Genomic DNA, 17957 nt, shown 5'->3' with positions numbered 1-17957 from the left:
TCTCTCCTGAAGACTAAATTAAACAATAATTATAAACTAATAAAATAAATGGCTCAGGCTTCATAGAAGAAAAAAAACAATTTGAACAGAATCTCACAGTATGATGCTGAAGCTGCCTAAACAATGGAAAATAAAATACCATTTTGGCAAAAATGTTGGCAGCCATTAATTTCTTGTATTAAGTAAAAAAAATAATGTAAAGTGCGCATAGTCCTTCACTGTAAACATAACACACTTTCAGTAACAGAATTTAAGCCTATATAAACATTGTCTCGCACATGCAGTGTTGCCAGATACTGCTGACGTTTTCCAGTCCAAAATATGTTCAAAATCCGCCAAAATGCACTTAAAACCGCCCATTCTGGCAACACTGCGCGCATGCTGCTTCTCTTGAACGTATACACGGAAGTAAGGCGGAAGGTAGTTTGTCAACGTCACCTCAAGACGACGCCAACGATTGGTCAAATTTGCGGGAAGGTTGCGGTGATTGGATATAATTGCAACACCACCCTGAATTCGCGGGGATTGGTTGAATCGCAACATCGCAAAATCCTGGAGGGTCTGGTTTTTTGCTTGGCCCAGACTCTGTCTCCTCACTCACTGTAGCTTTAGGTACTAAAAATTGATCTATTTTGTCTCTGGCAAAGGCTAGCTGAAGTTCGCTAAATGTCCGCAATAGTAACTTATTCTGGCTTATGTTTCCTCACGTTGCGCCCCCCCTGAAGAACTCTGGCGCCCCCCAGGGGAAGCGCGCCCCACACTTTGAAAAGCCCTGAGTTATACCTTTACAAGCCCATTAGTCAAGGCACTGAAGTTGCCCATGTAAAGGGCGGAGAACTGAAGCTCCATCACCGCACAACCACTTGAAGCAGAGGCCTCAAAGCTGGAAGCCTAGACAGGACACAGCAAAAATGAATAGTCATTAACAAACCCAGCATATGGCAAAACATTACACTGTCCGTCTGCCGATCATAATTCAGTGCGATTTGTTTTTTCAATAGTGACATACAATATGGATGGAGTGAATTTGATATCTTGAATATGAAAATGGAGATATTTAATAGTGGTACACTGGGGAGATAAAGAATCATTTTTAACAGTCAAAATAAAGGAAACATCTGTAAGACAAAAATCAGACACCTGTAATCATTACAAGTAACCGGTATATTTGAACTTGTCTCTGTTCAGTTAGAGGTACACCACACACACACACGTTACATGGATTGTGCATAGCTAGCTTATTCCCCAATGGCCTTTTACAGATGATGTCACTTTGCTCTTCACTCAAGCAAATAATTAGAACATTATATGCTCTGAAGCTGAACCACTGCACACGCAGGAATTTGTTTATATGCACTGTACGTCATAAAATTCCTGAGGTGACTGGCGCATATAACTATCAGAATAGTGCATGTGTTATTTTATTAGAAGGACTTGTGCGACAATAAAATCCTGGAACTCAACAACCTGACTGAACTAATTGTTCAGTTTTGTGAAGGTTACTGTCTTTCATTTAGATAAAATAGATAGATAAAACTTTATTGATCCCTTTGGGAGGGTTCCCTCAGGGAAAATTTTAAAAATGTACCAATTTGTATTGCTCTGTAGGGGTGGGAAGACCAGAATGTCCCTCGACACGAAAGTTGCTAAAGTCATTTGCTTTAATCTTAAAAGCTTTCAAGCAACACATGTTTGGATGAGCAGCATTTAAAATCATGAAAAAGGATCAGCCTGTGCTTTCCGAACAAGCCAACGTTACAGCCAGTTCTGAAGCTCTACACAGCACGCATATGGGATTGAACAGAACATGGCACACGATCCTAAGACCCCACACCCAAGGCGCAGTGCTTGCGAGTAAGAGTACTGGATGTGCTGCAGCACCACCTACTTTTAAGATTGTATCATTCTTTCGCAGTTCCACACTGTTTTGTGCTTTTACTTTGTACTGGTCAGAGGTTTTAAAATGTGCACTGCATTTTAATCAAAGTCAACTTTATTGTCAATACGGCAGCATGTACAGGACATACAGAAGACTGAAACTGCGTTACTCTCAAACCTATGATGCAGCAATAAACACTAAATATTAATAAACAATTAATATTATTATCCTGTAGTTTGAGAATTTTTTTTAAACATCCATTTGAAGATGATCCTGATCTCAGGTGATCCTCCCCATCACGTAACTAAGACTACGTTCAGACTGCACCCTGAAACGACCCATATCCGATTTTTTTGCCCATATGCGACCTGTATCCGATTTGTTATTGACAATCTGAACGACACAGATCCGATTTTTTCACATGCGACCCAGGCCGCTTGGATATGTGGTCCTAAATCCGATGCATATCCGATATTTTCACATGCGACTGCAGTCTGACCGGACAGGTCGCATTCATGCGACCTACACGTCATCAACAAGAGACAAACGTCACTATTCTGCGTTGGCTAATCCCGCCTCTTTGGTGGAAAACAACAACATTTGTACAGTTTTCCGAATTTAAATAGACTTTTATAGAATTGATCAAGCTAATGGTGGATTTGGTAGGGACCTGGATGTTGATCTGTTAGCCTGATTAAATAAAACAGTTTCTATAACTGATTTATAACTTAAACCATCCTGTATTACAAGATTATAAGATTGTTCTGGAAATTTCCAGTAATTTGACACCTTCGGTCTCATTAGTCTGCTGCCCACATTAATCAGATTATTGTGTGAGTTCCGCCGCCGCCACAAAAACCACATCGCCAGGTCTCGCCTCATCTCCATAGCAAACTGCACTGGTGTTTCTGCACCTTGAGCCAGCGCTGAGAGAAGTTGCAGAATTCAGCTGGCTATAAACAATCTAAATAAATATTTATAAAAATGTAGAAAAAGTTTATTAATATGACGAAATAAATATGTGCAAATTATTAAGCCTGAATTAAGAGTTTGGTAATACAGCGGCCGTATCCCAAATGACTGCCTACTGAAGCTCGAGTGCACTATATAGAGTTTAAAAATCCATTACTTCCTAGTAACATGTAGTGCACTTGTATAGAATTTAGAGAGACATTTAGGAGCCAACCCTCGTTACCAGGCTACACATTTTCATTTCAGTTCAGAAACAAAAACACACACGAGACCTCACACTTTAACCAGATAATTAAACAAACAAAAAAAAGAAATCATTAAACATGAAGAGTGCACTTTTTTTTTTTTTTTACGTATTATGTAGATGTGCTTATCACGTGTCAATTTGCGCATGCGGGACACTTTTGGGTCGTTTTCCGTTCATATTGGAGATCGCACACAAGTCTCATATAATTGGTAATGTGAACGGCCTAACAAAAAAATCGGATTTCACAACAAATTGGATATGGGTCGTTTCAGGTTGCAGTCTGAACGTAGTGTTTATTGTCAATACGGCAGCATGTACAGGACATACAGAAGATTGAAACTGCGTTACTCTCAAACCTATGATGCAGCAATAAACACTAAATATTAATAAACAATTAATATTATTATCCTGTAGTTTGAGAATTTTTTTTTTAAACATCCATTTGAAGATGATCCTGATCTCAGGTGATCCTCCCCATCACGTAACTAATGTTACTCTCCAACAGCTATTCCTATAACAGCATATACAGTGCGAGGATTTCAAAGTGCCACTGTTGGCCAATTCACTGAGCCTTACCAACTAAAGGATTTTATTTTCCAAATCAGTGCTATGGAAACTTCAAAACGGGTATATTTCTTGGGTGGAAATAGTTTCGCTATGACACAGATAAAGCTAAATGCAAAATTTGTTGTGCTATTGTAAAGAAAAAGCTAATCAGTGATGAAAAAAGGACAACTCATGAAAGGAGGCTTGTACTGTAGGCTGGTTGCTTGCGAAGGGAACGTTTAGAGTGCTTGACAAATCTTGCAATATTTAGAAGCTGGAAATAAGATTTCAGCACGAAAATTAGCAAAAGGATGAAAAGGTAGAATCCATATTCTTTTAGCTTGAGAGAGAAGAACCTTGTTGACTCAGCATAAAAATCCCATCCAGCTTCTCTGCGAGTATGCGACCATAATGCCTACCTGGCTGTTCAAATCAGAGGGACGAATGAGTACATCTGGAATCTTTTTTCTCTCCATAGCCTGGACAGGTTTTTGTTGCCTGTGTAGATCTTTGGCTCCCTCTAGTGCTTGGACATGTGATGTTCCACTATCTTCATCCTCATCCTCCTCCTCCTCCTCCTCCTCCTCACTGGAAAGAACAACTGAGAGAGAAGAGAGGAGGAAACGCATACGTCATGCACACCATCACATGCAGCTGATATTGAAGATTGCAACAGTCAGTAATACAGAAGAAATGTAAACAGAGCAACGTTGAGAAGGATGCAATGAAAGCACATCTCTACTCATCACAGCAGCCTTCTGAATAAACACAAATCAATTAAGTAAAATGATAGTGCAGGTGCCTGCAAAAGATATAAAGGCATCTACTAGAACATTCAACTACTCAAAATTAGGATCATAACTAGGTCTTTTATGAAGAGCTCACTCAACTCGGTTCAGTTTGTGGTTTCGAGGCCTGTCTGACTCCCACAAGCTCTGAATCAAGCATGCGTTTATCTGCAGAGCCTGCCATTTGACTAGATTTGGGTGTGACTTCTCCGTCAGCCAACTGGCCCTCAGCTGCCCCTGTGGACAGACGAAGGACGCTGCCTCTGGCTCCGCCCCCTTCGTCTAGCACGTCTCCATTCTGGTGTAGAGGCTCCTCCTCCTCCTCCTCCCTCTCCTTTGCAATCTCATCGTCGTTTTCTCCCATACTGCCTGCACATTCTTGTGCTTCATTATTGCTGGCATTTTGCTACAAAAAGAGAACAAAATTAGGTACCCAACAGCAACTGAAACTTCCTACTATTAACTTCTGCGTGTGATCATAATAACAACAACAAGGTAATCTTTATGTAGCAAACCTGAGAAAATTCATATCACTATTCCTTACAATATGCTAAGGAGCTTGACACCAAGCTGAATATTTACCAGCAAGCAAATCCTGTTCACTGAAACTATCTGACCCATAAGCAGATTGAGCATTTTGGATGTGTGTTGGATTCTGTTGGGAATTTTTTTAATTTTTATTTTTTAAACACCAGCTTATAATGCGGGCGGCATGGTGGTGTAGGCTAGTGGTTAGCGCTGTCGCCTCACAGCAAGAAGGTCCGGGTTCGAGCCCCGTGGCCGGCGAGGGCCTTTCTGTGTGGAGTTTGCATGTTCTCCCCGTGTCCGTGTGGGTTTCCTCCGGGTGCTCCGGTTTCCCTCACAGTCCAAAGACATGCAGGTTAGGTTAACTGGTGACTCTAAATTGACCGTAGGTGTGAATGTGAGTGTGAATGGTTGTCTGTGTCTATGTGTCAGCCCTGTGATGACCTGGCGACTTGTCCAGGGTGTACCCCGCCTTTCGCCCGTAGTCAGCTGGGATAGGCTCCAGCTTGCCTGTGACCCTGTAGAACAGGATAAAGCGGCTACAGATAATGAGATGAGATGAGCTTATAATGCCAAGTGTGCAAAATTGTCATCAAGGTAAACAGTGGCTACTTTGAAGAATCTAAAATCTGAAACGAACACTTTTTTTTGTTTACCACAATTCCATATACTGTACGTTCCATGTGTTATTTCATAGTTTTGATGTCTTCAGTATTGTTCTTCAATGTAGAAAATAGTCAAGAAAAAAAAAAACCACCCTATGAATGAGTAGGCAGGGTTACCCTTGGGTTCTGAAAAATATTCTCCACTTTTTTCCTTGAAAAATAAAAAGTCAAATAAGTGCTCTTCACGTTTTCTTAGTTACTGACTTATCAAAGTGGACTTAATACAAGTTTTATCCCAACCAAACTGGCACAATTCAAATATTTGTACAGATACAGCTAGGCCTCTCCATTCCATATAAAATTTAGCTTCCACTCCAGCCTCTGATAAAAAAAAAAAGACTTGATTTTGGGCACCCTGTGTACCATCAAGCTAAAATAAACCTCTTTAGTTTGAGCTTACTGAAGGTTATTTTACAGTTGTGTTCAAAATTATTCAACCCCCAGTGCTGTAAAGGGTTTTAGGGAATTCAGTGTACATTTGTAATTGTGTTCATAATGACATCTTACAAGGACTTGTTAAAGGAACAGTCCACCGTACTTCCATAATGAAATATGCTCTTATCTGAATTGAGACGAGCTGCTCCGTACCTCTCCAAGCTTTGCGCGACCTCCCAGTCAGTCAGACGCAGTCAGACACGCTGGCACTCCTGTTAGCAATGTAGCTAGGCTCAGTATGGCCAACGGTATTTTTTGGGGCTGTAGTTAGATGCGACCAAACTCTTCCGCGTTTTTCCTGTTTACATAGGTTTATATGACCAGTGACATGAAACAAGTTCAGTTACACAAATTGAAACGTAGCGATTTTCTATGCTATGGAAAGTCCGCACTATAATGACAGGCGTACTAACACCTTCTGCGTGCTTCGACAGCGCATTGATGCGGAGCTCAGATATCAATGCGCTGCCGAAGTGCGCAGAAAGTGGGTCGCGCAAAGCTTGGACAGGTACGGAGCAGCTCGTCTCAATTCAGATAAGAGCATATTTCATTATGGAATTACGGTGGACTGTTCCTTTAAAGAATCAAATGCAACTAAAATGACATCAACTGCTTTTGTAATAAAGTATTAAATGGCCTTTTTATGATTTCTTCATTGACACAATTATTCAACCCCTTTAAGACTACCACTCTTAAGAACAGAGGTTCATTCAAGTGTTTTCAATCAGGTATTGAAAGCACCTGTGGATGTCAACCAGCATCAATCAAGCATAATAAGCACCAATTAGGCAGATTTAAAAGGACTGTGATACTCAGCTCCTTCTAGACATTTACTGGTGTGTTGACAAACATGGTGAAGGCAAGAGAATGGTCCCAGAAGACAAGAGAAGAGGTTATTTCTCTTCACAAGAATGGCAATGGATATAAGATGATTTCCAAAATGTTAAACATTCCAAGAGATATTATCGGAAGCATCATCTGTAAATTCAAGGCAAAGGGCACAGTGGAAACGCTACCTGGTCGTGGCAGAAAGAAGATCCTGACGGCAACTGCTGTGCGCTACCTGAAGTGCCAGGTGGATAAAAATCCCCGTGTGACTGGTGAGGAACTGAAAAAAGATCTGTCAGATGTGGGCATTGAGGTTTCAGCACAGACAATAAGGCGCACACTGCGTAATGACAGCCTCTATGCCAGAACTCCCAGGCGCACCCCCTTGCTGACTCCAAAGAATAAGAAATGTCGACTGCAGTATGCCAAAAGTCATGTGGACAAGCCACAAAAGTTTTGGGAAAGTGTTCTGTGGACTGATGAAACTAAATTAGAACTGTTTGGGCCCATGGACCAGCGCTATGTTTGGACCAGGCCTATGAAGAAAAGAACACCTTGCCTACTGTGAAGCATGGCGGGGGGTCAATTATGCTTTGGGGCTGTTTTGCTTCTAATGGTACAGGGAAGCTTCATCGTGTGCAGGGTACCATGAATTCTCTTCAGTACCAGGAAATCTTGGAAGAAAATGTGATGGAGTCTGTCACAAACCTGCGGCTTGGGAGACGTTGGACCTTTCAACAGGACAATGATCCTAAGCACACATCCAAGTCCAGTAGAGCATGGTTGAAGATGAAGGGCTGGAACATTCTGGAGTGGCCATCGCAATCACCAGACTTAAATCCGATTGAGAAACTCTGGTGGGACCTAAAGAAGGCAGTTGCAGCGCGCAAGCCTAAGAATGTGACTGAACTGGAGGCTTTTGCCCATGAAGAATGGGCCAAGATACCCGTTGGTCGCTGCAAGACACTTGTGTCAAGCTATGCTTCATGCTTGAAAGATGTTATAACTGGAAAAGGATGTTGTACTAAGTACTAAGAATGAATGTCACTTGGGGGTTGAATAAAACTGATAATGATGTGAGCACAGAAAAGACATTTGTGGTCATTTTATTATAAATGTTATGTTATATTTGTCTAATTTACAAGTGCCTCTTTGATTTAATTGTAAATAAGATGACTGAAATGATCAAAATCAATGTCAAACTGGCCAAAACACCTAATTTCAGTGGGGGTTGAATAATTGTGAACACAACTGTAGCATGGAATTATTCAAAAGAGGTATTAGGACTCCCTTTAGCCTTTACTTCAACAGGAAACTTGATTTACAATTGAACAGAGTCTAGAAGAGTTTTGGACCAACCAGCAGTGAAGGAACTGACTTTCCTGCCGATTTACAAACCGAACACAGAAAGACACTGCGTTTTTCATCGTACCGTTAAAAGACCTGGGGCGTTTCTATCCTAGCGACTGAGAAGACTGGGGTAGGTCACGTTTTCCTGGGGCTTGAAGGGAGATTGGCATCGATAGGTCCAGGAGGTTATCTCACTTCACAAGGTAATATTATCCCCCACACACATTCAGAGGTTATGACATCTTTATTAGTGATTTTTGCACTGCTCTTTTTAAATGCATGTAGCTGACTTCAGTTTCTGTCTCCTAATTATCATCATCATCATCATCATCATCCATAATGTCTCAGGAAACTGAGGCATGTGTCAATTGACTTAAATATCACTGGGAAAATGAATCATCGGTTTAATAAAAATATAATTTCTCACTCACATATCTCTCCTTTAGGATCACAAAGACAAAGCTACATTATTATATTACAACATTCAAAATCCCAGATGACCTCCAAGTCAGTTGTTTTCTATTAAAGTGTATGTAATGCCCCTAAACCCCCACTTTTTTCCTTGTACAAAGCAACAATCATTATGTTGATTGACCATGTGTTTTCGGACCACAGCCGATCCAAAAGGCCATAAATTGATGGGAAATCAATAAGATCAGCCGATTTTTACAGAATCTGCCGAGACTGAACTGAAGATCCTGAAGAGGTGTGTGACGTCACATGTGCAACAATTCAGGTATCAATTTTCTTCATGTGTGCAGCAGTGGTTAGACCAGTCTCGATATGGAATCATGTTTTGGAGAGAATTCTGATAGTGACTGGGATTCTTGTACGTCGGATGAAGGGGCAGATGATCAAGGATATTCCGGAGTTAATGGTTATTTTTTTTGAGCTCCCAAGACGAGAAACTGCCAGCTCACTCAGTCCATGACGGTCTTCCTCTGTACCATGTGCAAGATGGAGCGATAGAGAGAGATGTACAGAACATGGTGGTTACCTTTCATCATGTTTTCCTGAACAAAACTAAACACAAATTGAGTCTTGCAGTAGTGCAATCTGAGAGCATTTAACACGTTTCAGTTAATAATTAAATAATGATGATTGCGTGCACACATTTTTACCTCCGCCAAGGAGGTTATGTTTTCGGTAGCATTGGTTTGTCTGTTAGCAACATTACGGAAAAAGTAATGAACGGATTGCTCTGAAATTGCTTCCAGAGGTGTGACTGGGCACAAGTAACAATCCATTAAATTTTGGCGGTGATCCGGATCACCTTCTGGATCCCAGATTTTTTTTAAAGGATTCTTGGCGGAGGTCTGCGCTCTCCGAGTGCTTTTCTAGTCTTCCTGTTAAAGTGCATCAGATATGATAAGATCGGATGTCGCAAGCGTATAAATGTTGCTCATAATCCTGCATGTGGTGCACTGTGTGTGTGTGTGATAACAAGGGAATCGACAAACTGTCCAAATGTCAGATCAAATGTCATTTATTAAATAAATGGAGTTCCTTTTTACTCCAGTAATTCCCATGTGGTTGTTCTGGTGGTGATGAACACTTGATGAATCAGATTTATTATTAGTAGGCGACGTGAAATCTGCCCGCTTCGTTTGCACAAACTTCACCCACTGTCGCTTTAGATTAGTGTCATTTCTTGGAAATTCGTGAACTGAATGTCCTGTTGTATATGGATTTGAACATCCAAACACAACGCAGCGCTTTCACATCATTATTTTTGTAAGATTACAACAACAATATCCAATTTCAGCGAGTAAACAAGCACGGAGTCAGATGAACCGAAATGACCCAGATAACCGGGGTTCCATGCGTGACATCATGCAAGATTAGCCCTGAGGCAAGGCTGACTTTTTCTGGGATCTGGACGCCGAGATTTATCGATAGTTTTGTGCTTGATAATAAAATACAAAATAATTAATATTATTTTTCCTGCTGCTTTATTAATTCATTTTGGTTGTTACGAATAATATATATATATTCATTTTAAAGCATTACATACACTTTAGGGCGGCACGGTGGTGTAGTGGTTAGCGCTGTCGCCTCACAGCAAAAAGGTCCGGGTTCGAGCCCCATGGCCGGCGAGGGCCTTTCTGTGCAGAGTTTGCATGTTCTCCCCGTGTCCGCGTGGGTTTCCTCCGGGTGCTCCGGTTTCCCCCACAGTCCAAAGACATGCAGGTTAGGCTAACTGGTGACTCTAAATTGACCGTAGGTGTGAATGTGAGTGTGAATGGTTGTCTGTGTCTATGTGTCAGCCCTGTGATGACCTGGCGACTTGTCCAGGGTGTACCCCACCTTTCGCCCTTAGTCAGCTGGGATAGGCTCCAGCTTGCCTGCGACACTGTAGAACAGGATAAAGCGGCTACAGATAATGAGATGAGACATACACTTTAATCTCTTACTTTTTTGAGGGTGAAAATACCCAGGGCCTATAGCCCCAAGTGATGGGGCCTAACAACGCCACAGTAACTCAACACGCCATGCCGCCCGAAACATAGCGCGCTTCAGTCGCTTGCCAGGTGATAGCACCTTCCTTTTTTTTTTTTTCTAACCGACCCCTGTATTATCGACACTCTCCAATGTGCTCGGGACACTCGGGGCTCGGAATGTGCCTCCCCTGTGGCTGTTTCGGCCCTTAAATAATCTTCAGTGCCTAAAGAAGCCCACCAAAAAAAATTCATCAGCTTAGACTGCACCACTGTTTGGTTCACGCAGAGATAATTACACCACCACACCAGGCCAATTAAGATGCACTGCGATTGGTCAAAAGCTTGGCGCCCATTTGGTCATTATGTGTAGTCGATTTTTATTGGTCACAAGCATGTGCTCATTGTTTACACTCTGGCTTCCCGCCATCTCTTCACTGGGGTTGGATTTCAGCAAACATAGGGGTTTGTAGAGGGATTTCTAGAAAAGATGACTTATGATAATGATGACATACAGTCATCACTGTCACGACTGCTAGTAATTTTCTGTTCGTCGCTGATGGATTACGTTCGTCAATGACGAGTGTGACGAGCGCCAGCGACAACCCTGAGTAGGTGTGTCCAAACTTTTGACTGGTTTTGTATGTTTTCAAAAAATAAAAATATATCCAACCAGAGCATAAAACACATGCAGTGACGTTGCTCATCACCTGAAAATCACTCATAGTGTCTGTTTCAGCCATGTTCACTTTGTCTACTCTCCCTTCCAAAGTGCTGTCACTGGTCAGTCACTAACCACAGAATACCAGAGTTATAGCAGGAGCTCTCAGTTCCAGTTCTCCGAATCAGGTAGGCTAAATCGGAGAGAAGCATTCAACAGTAAAAAACAGTAGACAACTCCACTACAACCAGGACAGAGTCTCACTTCTTAAAGACGACAGAGTTTCAGGAGAACTAAGCTTAGGACTTGTAGAACAGTGGCTTTCCAACTGGCTCAAATAAACAGCCAAAATATCATTGCAGATGTTTAAATACGTGTGCTTATTATTTGTATAGATGAACTACACTCACTGAGCACTTTATTAGAAACACTATATTAATACTGGGGGCCTCACTTTTTTTTGTCAAAACAGCCTCGATTCTTCATGGCATGGATTCCACAAGATGTTGGAAACATTCCTTTGAGATTCTCATCCATGTTTTTTTTTTAAAGATATTTTTTGGGCTTTTTTCACCTTTATTGGATAGGACAGTGTAGAGACAGGAAATGAGCGGGAGAGAGAGAGACGGGGAGGGATCGGGAAATGACCTCGGGTAGGAATCGAACCCGGGTCCCCGGATTTATGGTATGGCACCTTATCCACCTGAGCCACGACGCCCCGAGAGTCTTGTCCATGTTGACATGATTGCAGCACGCAACTCTTGCAAATTTTTCAGGTGCACATCCCAAAGATGTTCTACTGGATTCAGATCTGGTGACTGGGAAGGCCACTGAAGAAAACTGAACTCATTGTCATGTTCATGAAACCAGTTTGAAACGACTTTTGCTTTGTGACATGGCGCACTATCATGCTGGAAGTAGCCGTTAGAAGATGATAAATTGTAGCCATGAAGGGATGCGCATGGTCAGCAACAATACTCAAACAAGCTGTGCATTCAAGCAGTGATTGGTATTAAAGGAAAATTCGCAAGTGACAGGCTCAGAATGCTATTCTAAATGTCTTCCATCACGGAAAGGATCCCGCGAGAGATAACACACGTCAGTTTCTCAATAACTGTCAAGAAATTTCTACAATCACTGTTGTACCTTTAGTTCCCATTTCTGATCTCCCACTTCCCAATTCCCACTTCCATACCAAAGATTCTTGTGTTACTGTTTTAATTGGATAGATTTTCACTAGCCTGGGCCCGCCCATCCTAAGTGTGATGCAACACGAGGGCTTGTTGCGAGCTTAAGGCCAATTTATGCTGACAACCCAGTCCTCGCAGACGGTGTTGCAGATGGTGTCTGCGTAGCCCCCCCCACCTTCGCAGACACTCTGCGCGCACCTCCCAAAAATTGTGACCACCGCAGAAGCCTCGCAGACAGCGTCGCAGACAAGAGGGCTCTGATTGGTCCACTCTACATCCGCTGTACACGCACTTCCGCTTCCCTACTTTCCCGGTTTGGTTTGTTTTCACTACCGCCATTTTTAAAAACACGAGCGAAGATGGAGCAGCACGAAGAGCGGTTGATCGAGGAAGTGAGGAAGTACGTACATCTATACGACTCCAGTTATAGTCATAAGTAACCGGAGGATAAACACTCCACTAACCACACCCTCCAACTACTCCTAGTGATTTCGCGACTTCGCGCCCCCTTGCGTTGTGGCGGTGAATAACATCGCGCACGCCTATTACTCCCCGCTCAACGATAAATTACAACTGTCTGCGAAAAGCTATCTGCGAAAGCCTTGTCGCAAGAGCATGCAGAGGCCTTTAGTCTGGCAAGGCAAGCTATCTCCAGCTCTTCCAAGCTCCCGATTGCGACCGGAAGCCATAGATTGTTTACAGAATCTATGCCGGAAGCCCTTCATTCACTAGAAACATTACGAACATGGAGCAGCGGCAAGCCTTTGACACAGCGGTAGATGCTGTATTGAAAGCATTCAACGGGAAGTTCTCATTGAAAACGGAACAAAGAGCAGCCCTGGAGGTATTCATCTTCTTCCTGTTACTCAAGCAGTTTCCGTCGCATCACATACGTCAGAGGAAAGAGTGATGTGATTGGTTTAAGCTTCGTCACAGCCTTTTCTGGCTTCGACCAGTAGCAAACTGAGGCATTTCAGGGAGGCGGGTCAACCACGCGCTTTGGGAAACGGTTGGGCTTAATATCTTTGCCAGACCAAATGCTCGCAGAGCTTTGAAGTCGCGTTATCCAGACTAGATTTTCACTGTAATTGAAACACTGAAAAGTTTTTAGTATATTAATAACTCAAAGACAGTAGTGTAAACAATTGTTTAAAAAAAAAAGTTCAGTTGCCTTCCTTCTTCTGACTTGTTCTCAGTTTGTCTTCTGTGTTTCAGTCGGTCCTCCATATTGTCTCCACATGCAGGTTAAGTTCTATTCCTTAGAGCCCAACAGCTTCCATGGGGCGTTAACATGGTGCGTTTCTGCTTTACCTTCATTTTCAAATGTCTTAAGTGCAAACTGGGCTTCCAGACTGACCGTTTCTGATGCTTTCACAGATACCAATTTGTACTACAGCTTAAGCAGGACATCCTCAATGATAAGTAAACAAAAACCTTCAGATTCTCTTCTTCAGGTCTCTGGCGCAGCGCCTCATTCAGTGCCTGTAGTCAATTATGACACGGGGGCTGTTTTCTCATATTTAGAAAAAAGGATCCTTTCTATGTAAATATTCAGGCAATACTTTGGAAATAGACTTCTTTTGTAAACATCAGAAATCATCCAAGTTTTGATGTTTTGTGCATTCCGAGTTGCTTTTTTGCTCACAACAATTGTACAGAGTGGTTATTTGAGTTCTCGTAACCTTTCTGTTAGCTCGAACCAGTCTGGCTATTCTCCGTTGACCTCTCTCAAGTTGTTTACGTCCACAGAACAAGCCCATCTGGCACCAAAACTCATACCCCAGTCAAAAATCACTAAGATCACATGTTTTCCCTCATTCTAATGGTTGATGTGAACATTAGCCGAAGCTGCTGGCCCGCATCTGCACGAGTTCATGCATTGTGCTGCTGCCCTGTGATTGCCTTATTAGAGAATTGCATGAATGAATAGATGTACAGATGTTCCTAATAAAGTGCTTGAGTGCATGTTCATAAAATAACCCTATGTTGACGGGCACCGTGGACTTTTTTTTCAGAAAAAGAAAGTGGGAGAATCCCTGCTTTAGAGTATGTGCTTTATTGAATGCTATACATTACTAGAAAACCTCACCTGAATGGGAACCGCTTCACTCTCCGAGTCCTGATATTCTCTTCTGTAAAAGCCGCTTGGCAGCTGAACTTGTGATGGAGTATGCATGGCTGAGCCTAAGCTTTCAAAGATGTGCTCTGAATCGGCTTCTTCAGAATGAAGAGGACTGACGCTCGTAGGCCTCGAAGAGTCGCTTTCCTCAATCGGACAGAACTCGTTCTCTGCAGCGTCAGGCGATTCTGTGTGTTTATGGAACAGATTATGACTTCCTTTCCTTGGTGAGGAGCCACTTTCTTGACGTGAACAGGATTCTTCTTCATCACATGCAGTATGTTCACTGAAACGAGCAGAATTTTTGACTCTCTTGCATTTTTTGGCCACTGGAGATTGAGCTTCTTTGGAAAGATGCATACTATTCTCCTCAGCATACAAAGAGTTAGTCATTTTAGATGATTGCAAGTTGGCAGGTTTGAGAAATGAAAACTTAGTTTGGTCCTTGCGAGGTGCACTAGCTCTCCTCCTGACGGTGCTGTGCTCTGATGAGGGTCCTCGCTCACTCTGCCTCTCCCTGGGTACTCTTTTAAGCATTGACTGTTTCTTCGCATTGGTATCACTCCCGCAGCTATTCAGGTATTTCTGGCCCTCTTCTGTTTGGAGAACGTCCATTAATATCACTTTCACCTCTCGCCTAAAACAGAAAATACATTTAAATACTGGACTGGGGTACAGCCACCTGTCCAATATACAACAGAAAATTATTACAGCCTCAAAGGTTCAAAATGGCAGTGATATAAAATCCATTCCTCACATGATCTACAAAATATAATGGGAGGTCTTGGCGCACAAATCAATCAGTGTTAAAGCAATAGTTCGGGATTTTTGACATGAATCTGCATGGCATCCCCGTCAACAGTGTCGTGCAAACACACTGACTTACCCCCGACAGCATCCTGTGAGTCCAGTTCTTGTCTAGTTTTGGTCCAGATGAAAGTAGTCCGGCAAGTTTGTTGGGGTCACGAAAGTAAAACGTTTTTCTTCTCAAAACAGTATGTGTTCAAAAGAGTGATATATTTGCATCACAAAACCGCTGCCAAATAAAAAGTCAGACCTCGCAATTATTTGGCGCTATATTTTGTCTCCCTCGGTATCACTGCGCGCTGTCATGTTGACATCTGCGCAGGAATCAACACCTTTCCCATTGTTTGGCAGTGATTAGGAGTTCAGATCAGCGGCGCTAACAAACTGCGGCTCCAGCTTCACCTTCTTCCACTTCTCTGTCCACCCTTTCTCTCTCTGCCCGTTCTAACTCCATCTGGCGAATTTCTTCATCTGTATATTCGGGTTCATAAAGATATCCCTTTGGCTGTGAGATGAAGTCAATGTTTTCAACGTCGCTGTCATAGTCAGACATGTTGTCGCTAACTTTGCTAGCAGTAAACAATGAATGAAACAGCCGTGGCTGTCACCTGGCGGCAGCGCGCAGTGATAAGAAGGGAGAGAAAATAGTGCCAAGCGATTTCGAGGGCTGACTTTTTATTTGGCAACGGTTTTGTGATGCAAATATATCACTCTTTTGAACACATACTGTTTTGAGACGAAAAACGTTTTACTTTCGTGACCCCAACAAACTTGCCGGACTACTTTCGTCTGGACCAAAACTGGACAAGAACTGGACTCGCAGGATGCTGTCAGGGGTAAGTCAGTGTGTTTGCACGACACTATTGATGGGCATGCCATACAGATTCATGTCAAAAATCCCGAACTATCCCTTTAAATATGACAGGTGAATCCAAAATCTTGACACATAATGTAAGGAATAACTTATTGTAAACAATCATTTACCTATTCAAACTCAAAATTTGGCAAATACACTTATAATATAATGTTAAATCGTTAGTGATTAGTTTATGTCTGTAAATAAGACATCAGTTTGAAGTGGTTACGTTTTTTTTCTTTCTCTAATAACACTTCACTTTTGACTCTGAACAAATACATATCTATACATGTCTTTAAACATTGTTTTCATAATCAACTTTTTTAAACAAGCCATGCCAACACTTCCCTCATCAGAGCAGAAGGTAATTAAAATTAAAATGTGTAAAAAAAAATTTTTTTAAAAGAAATCACTGAAAGTATGGGAAAACTCTGTGCGACAGCCTGCAATCAAGGATCTGCGATAGAAGCCATACTGTTTCATATTTCGAAAACTAGAGCTTAAATTGATAATCATTTCACACATTCATAAGAGCTTCACTACCTCATGCTCCCAACAGAACTATTTATTCATTAAATTACTCAGCCAAAAATAGTGGCCTGTTTATCTCACTCAGCCAATGAGTACATGGCAGTATGAGACAGAAGGTGAGATAATGATAAGCAAAGCAGCAGAGCAAAGGGGCGTGTGTGTGTGTGTGTGTGTGTGTGTGTGTGTGTGTGTGTGTGTGTGTGTGTGCGCGCCGTCAGCTGGTGCCTATGCAGCGCGGAAGATCTCTTTGGTTCTCGGGCGGGGGGGCTGTGTGTGTGTGTGTGTGTGTGTGTGTGTGTCTGTCTGTCTGGACAGCTGTGTTTGAGATAGATAACATACAGTGCCCATATCTTCACAGCTATGAAGAACTACAAACAACTTTGCGTTAGTCTAAACATCAAGTATTCCTTTTTTAACCTATTGTAATATCTGGCTAACACCTGCTAGTGCATGACTTGGAAGTAACTGCACAAAAACTGTGACTTGTTCCATGGAGCAAAATTCAGCATAGTAATTTATGTGGAAGGAAATGGTGTGTGTTTGAGAGAGAGAGAGATAGAGAGAGCAAACAAACTGAGCCACGCTGACTTCACACTTTTATGCATTTGCCACGATCATCTACATCTTTCTACACAGTTGCCAAAGCAAAAGGACCAAACAGGTGAGACTATTTTTAAACATACTGTAAGAAGACAGCGTCTGTTACCTCTTAATATCCAACATCGCTGAACAATTCTGGCCATGTTCATCTGCTCGTCTGCCATTGTGGTGATGAGATGACCCAGATGATGCGCCATTGGCTGCCAGCTGTGTCCAGTGGATCTAAAAGATGCATGAATATCTTTGTGACGAACTCGAAATCGTGACAACTTTAATCTTTACTGAAAAATCCACATTCGTTGAGCAATTGATTAGAACACCTACTGATTAATGCCGTTATATAATCAGGCATTATGTGTCACGTGGCAGCAGTGCAATGCATAAAATCATGCAGCTATGGGCCAGCAGCTTCAGGTAATGTTCACATCAACCATGAGAATGGGGAAAAATGTGATCTTGGTGATTCTGACTGTAGCATGATTGCTGGTGCGAGTTTTTCGATAACTGAAGATGGAAACAA

At 42.1% G+C, this 17957-nt stretch overlaps 1 protein-coding gene across 3 annotated transcripts in view; it reads right to left on the bottom strand.

The window, feature by feature from the left end:
• senp7 (SUMO specific peptidase 7) overlaps positions 1–17957 on the bottom strand; it is a 40804-nt gene that overhangs the window by 13314 nt on the left and 9533 nt on the right. For all 3 annotated transcript variants that reach the window (XM_060929414.1, XM_060929415.1, XM_060929416.1), the window contains 5 exons: positions 17544–17659; positions 14614–15280; positions 4535–4838; positions 4064–4245; positions 784–891 (listed from right to left, as the gene is read on the bottom strand). In XM_060929414.1, coding sequence (XP_060785397.1) covers positions 784–891; positions 4064–4245; positions 4535–4838; positions 14614–15280; positions 17544–17659 — 1377 coding nt within the window. The remainder of the gene's footprint in view (positions 1–783; positions 892–4063; positions 4246–4534; positions 4839–14613; positions 15281–17543; positions 17660–17957) is intronic.

The sequence above is a fragment of the Neoarius graeffei genome, chromosome 9, assembly GCF_027579695.1.
Source record: "Neoarius graeffei isolate fNeoGra1 chromosome 9, fNeoGra1.pri, whole genome shotgun sequence".
Lineage (NCBI taxonomy): Eukaryota > Metazoa > Chordata > Actinopteri > Siluriformes > Ariidae > Neoarius > Neoarius graeffei.
Note: the sequence above shows the minus strand (reverse complement) of the source record. Positions and strands in the feature narration are given on the sequence as shown.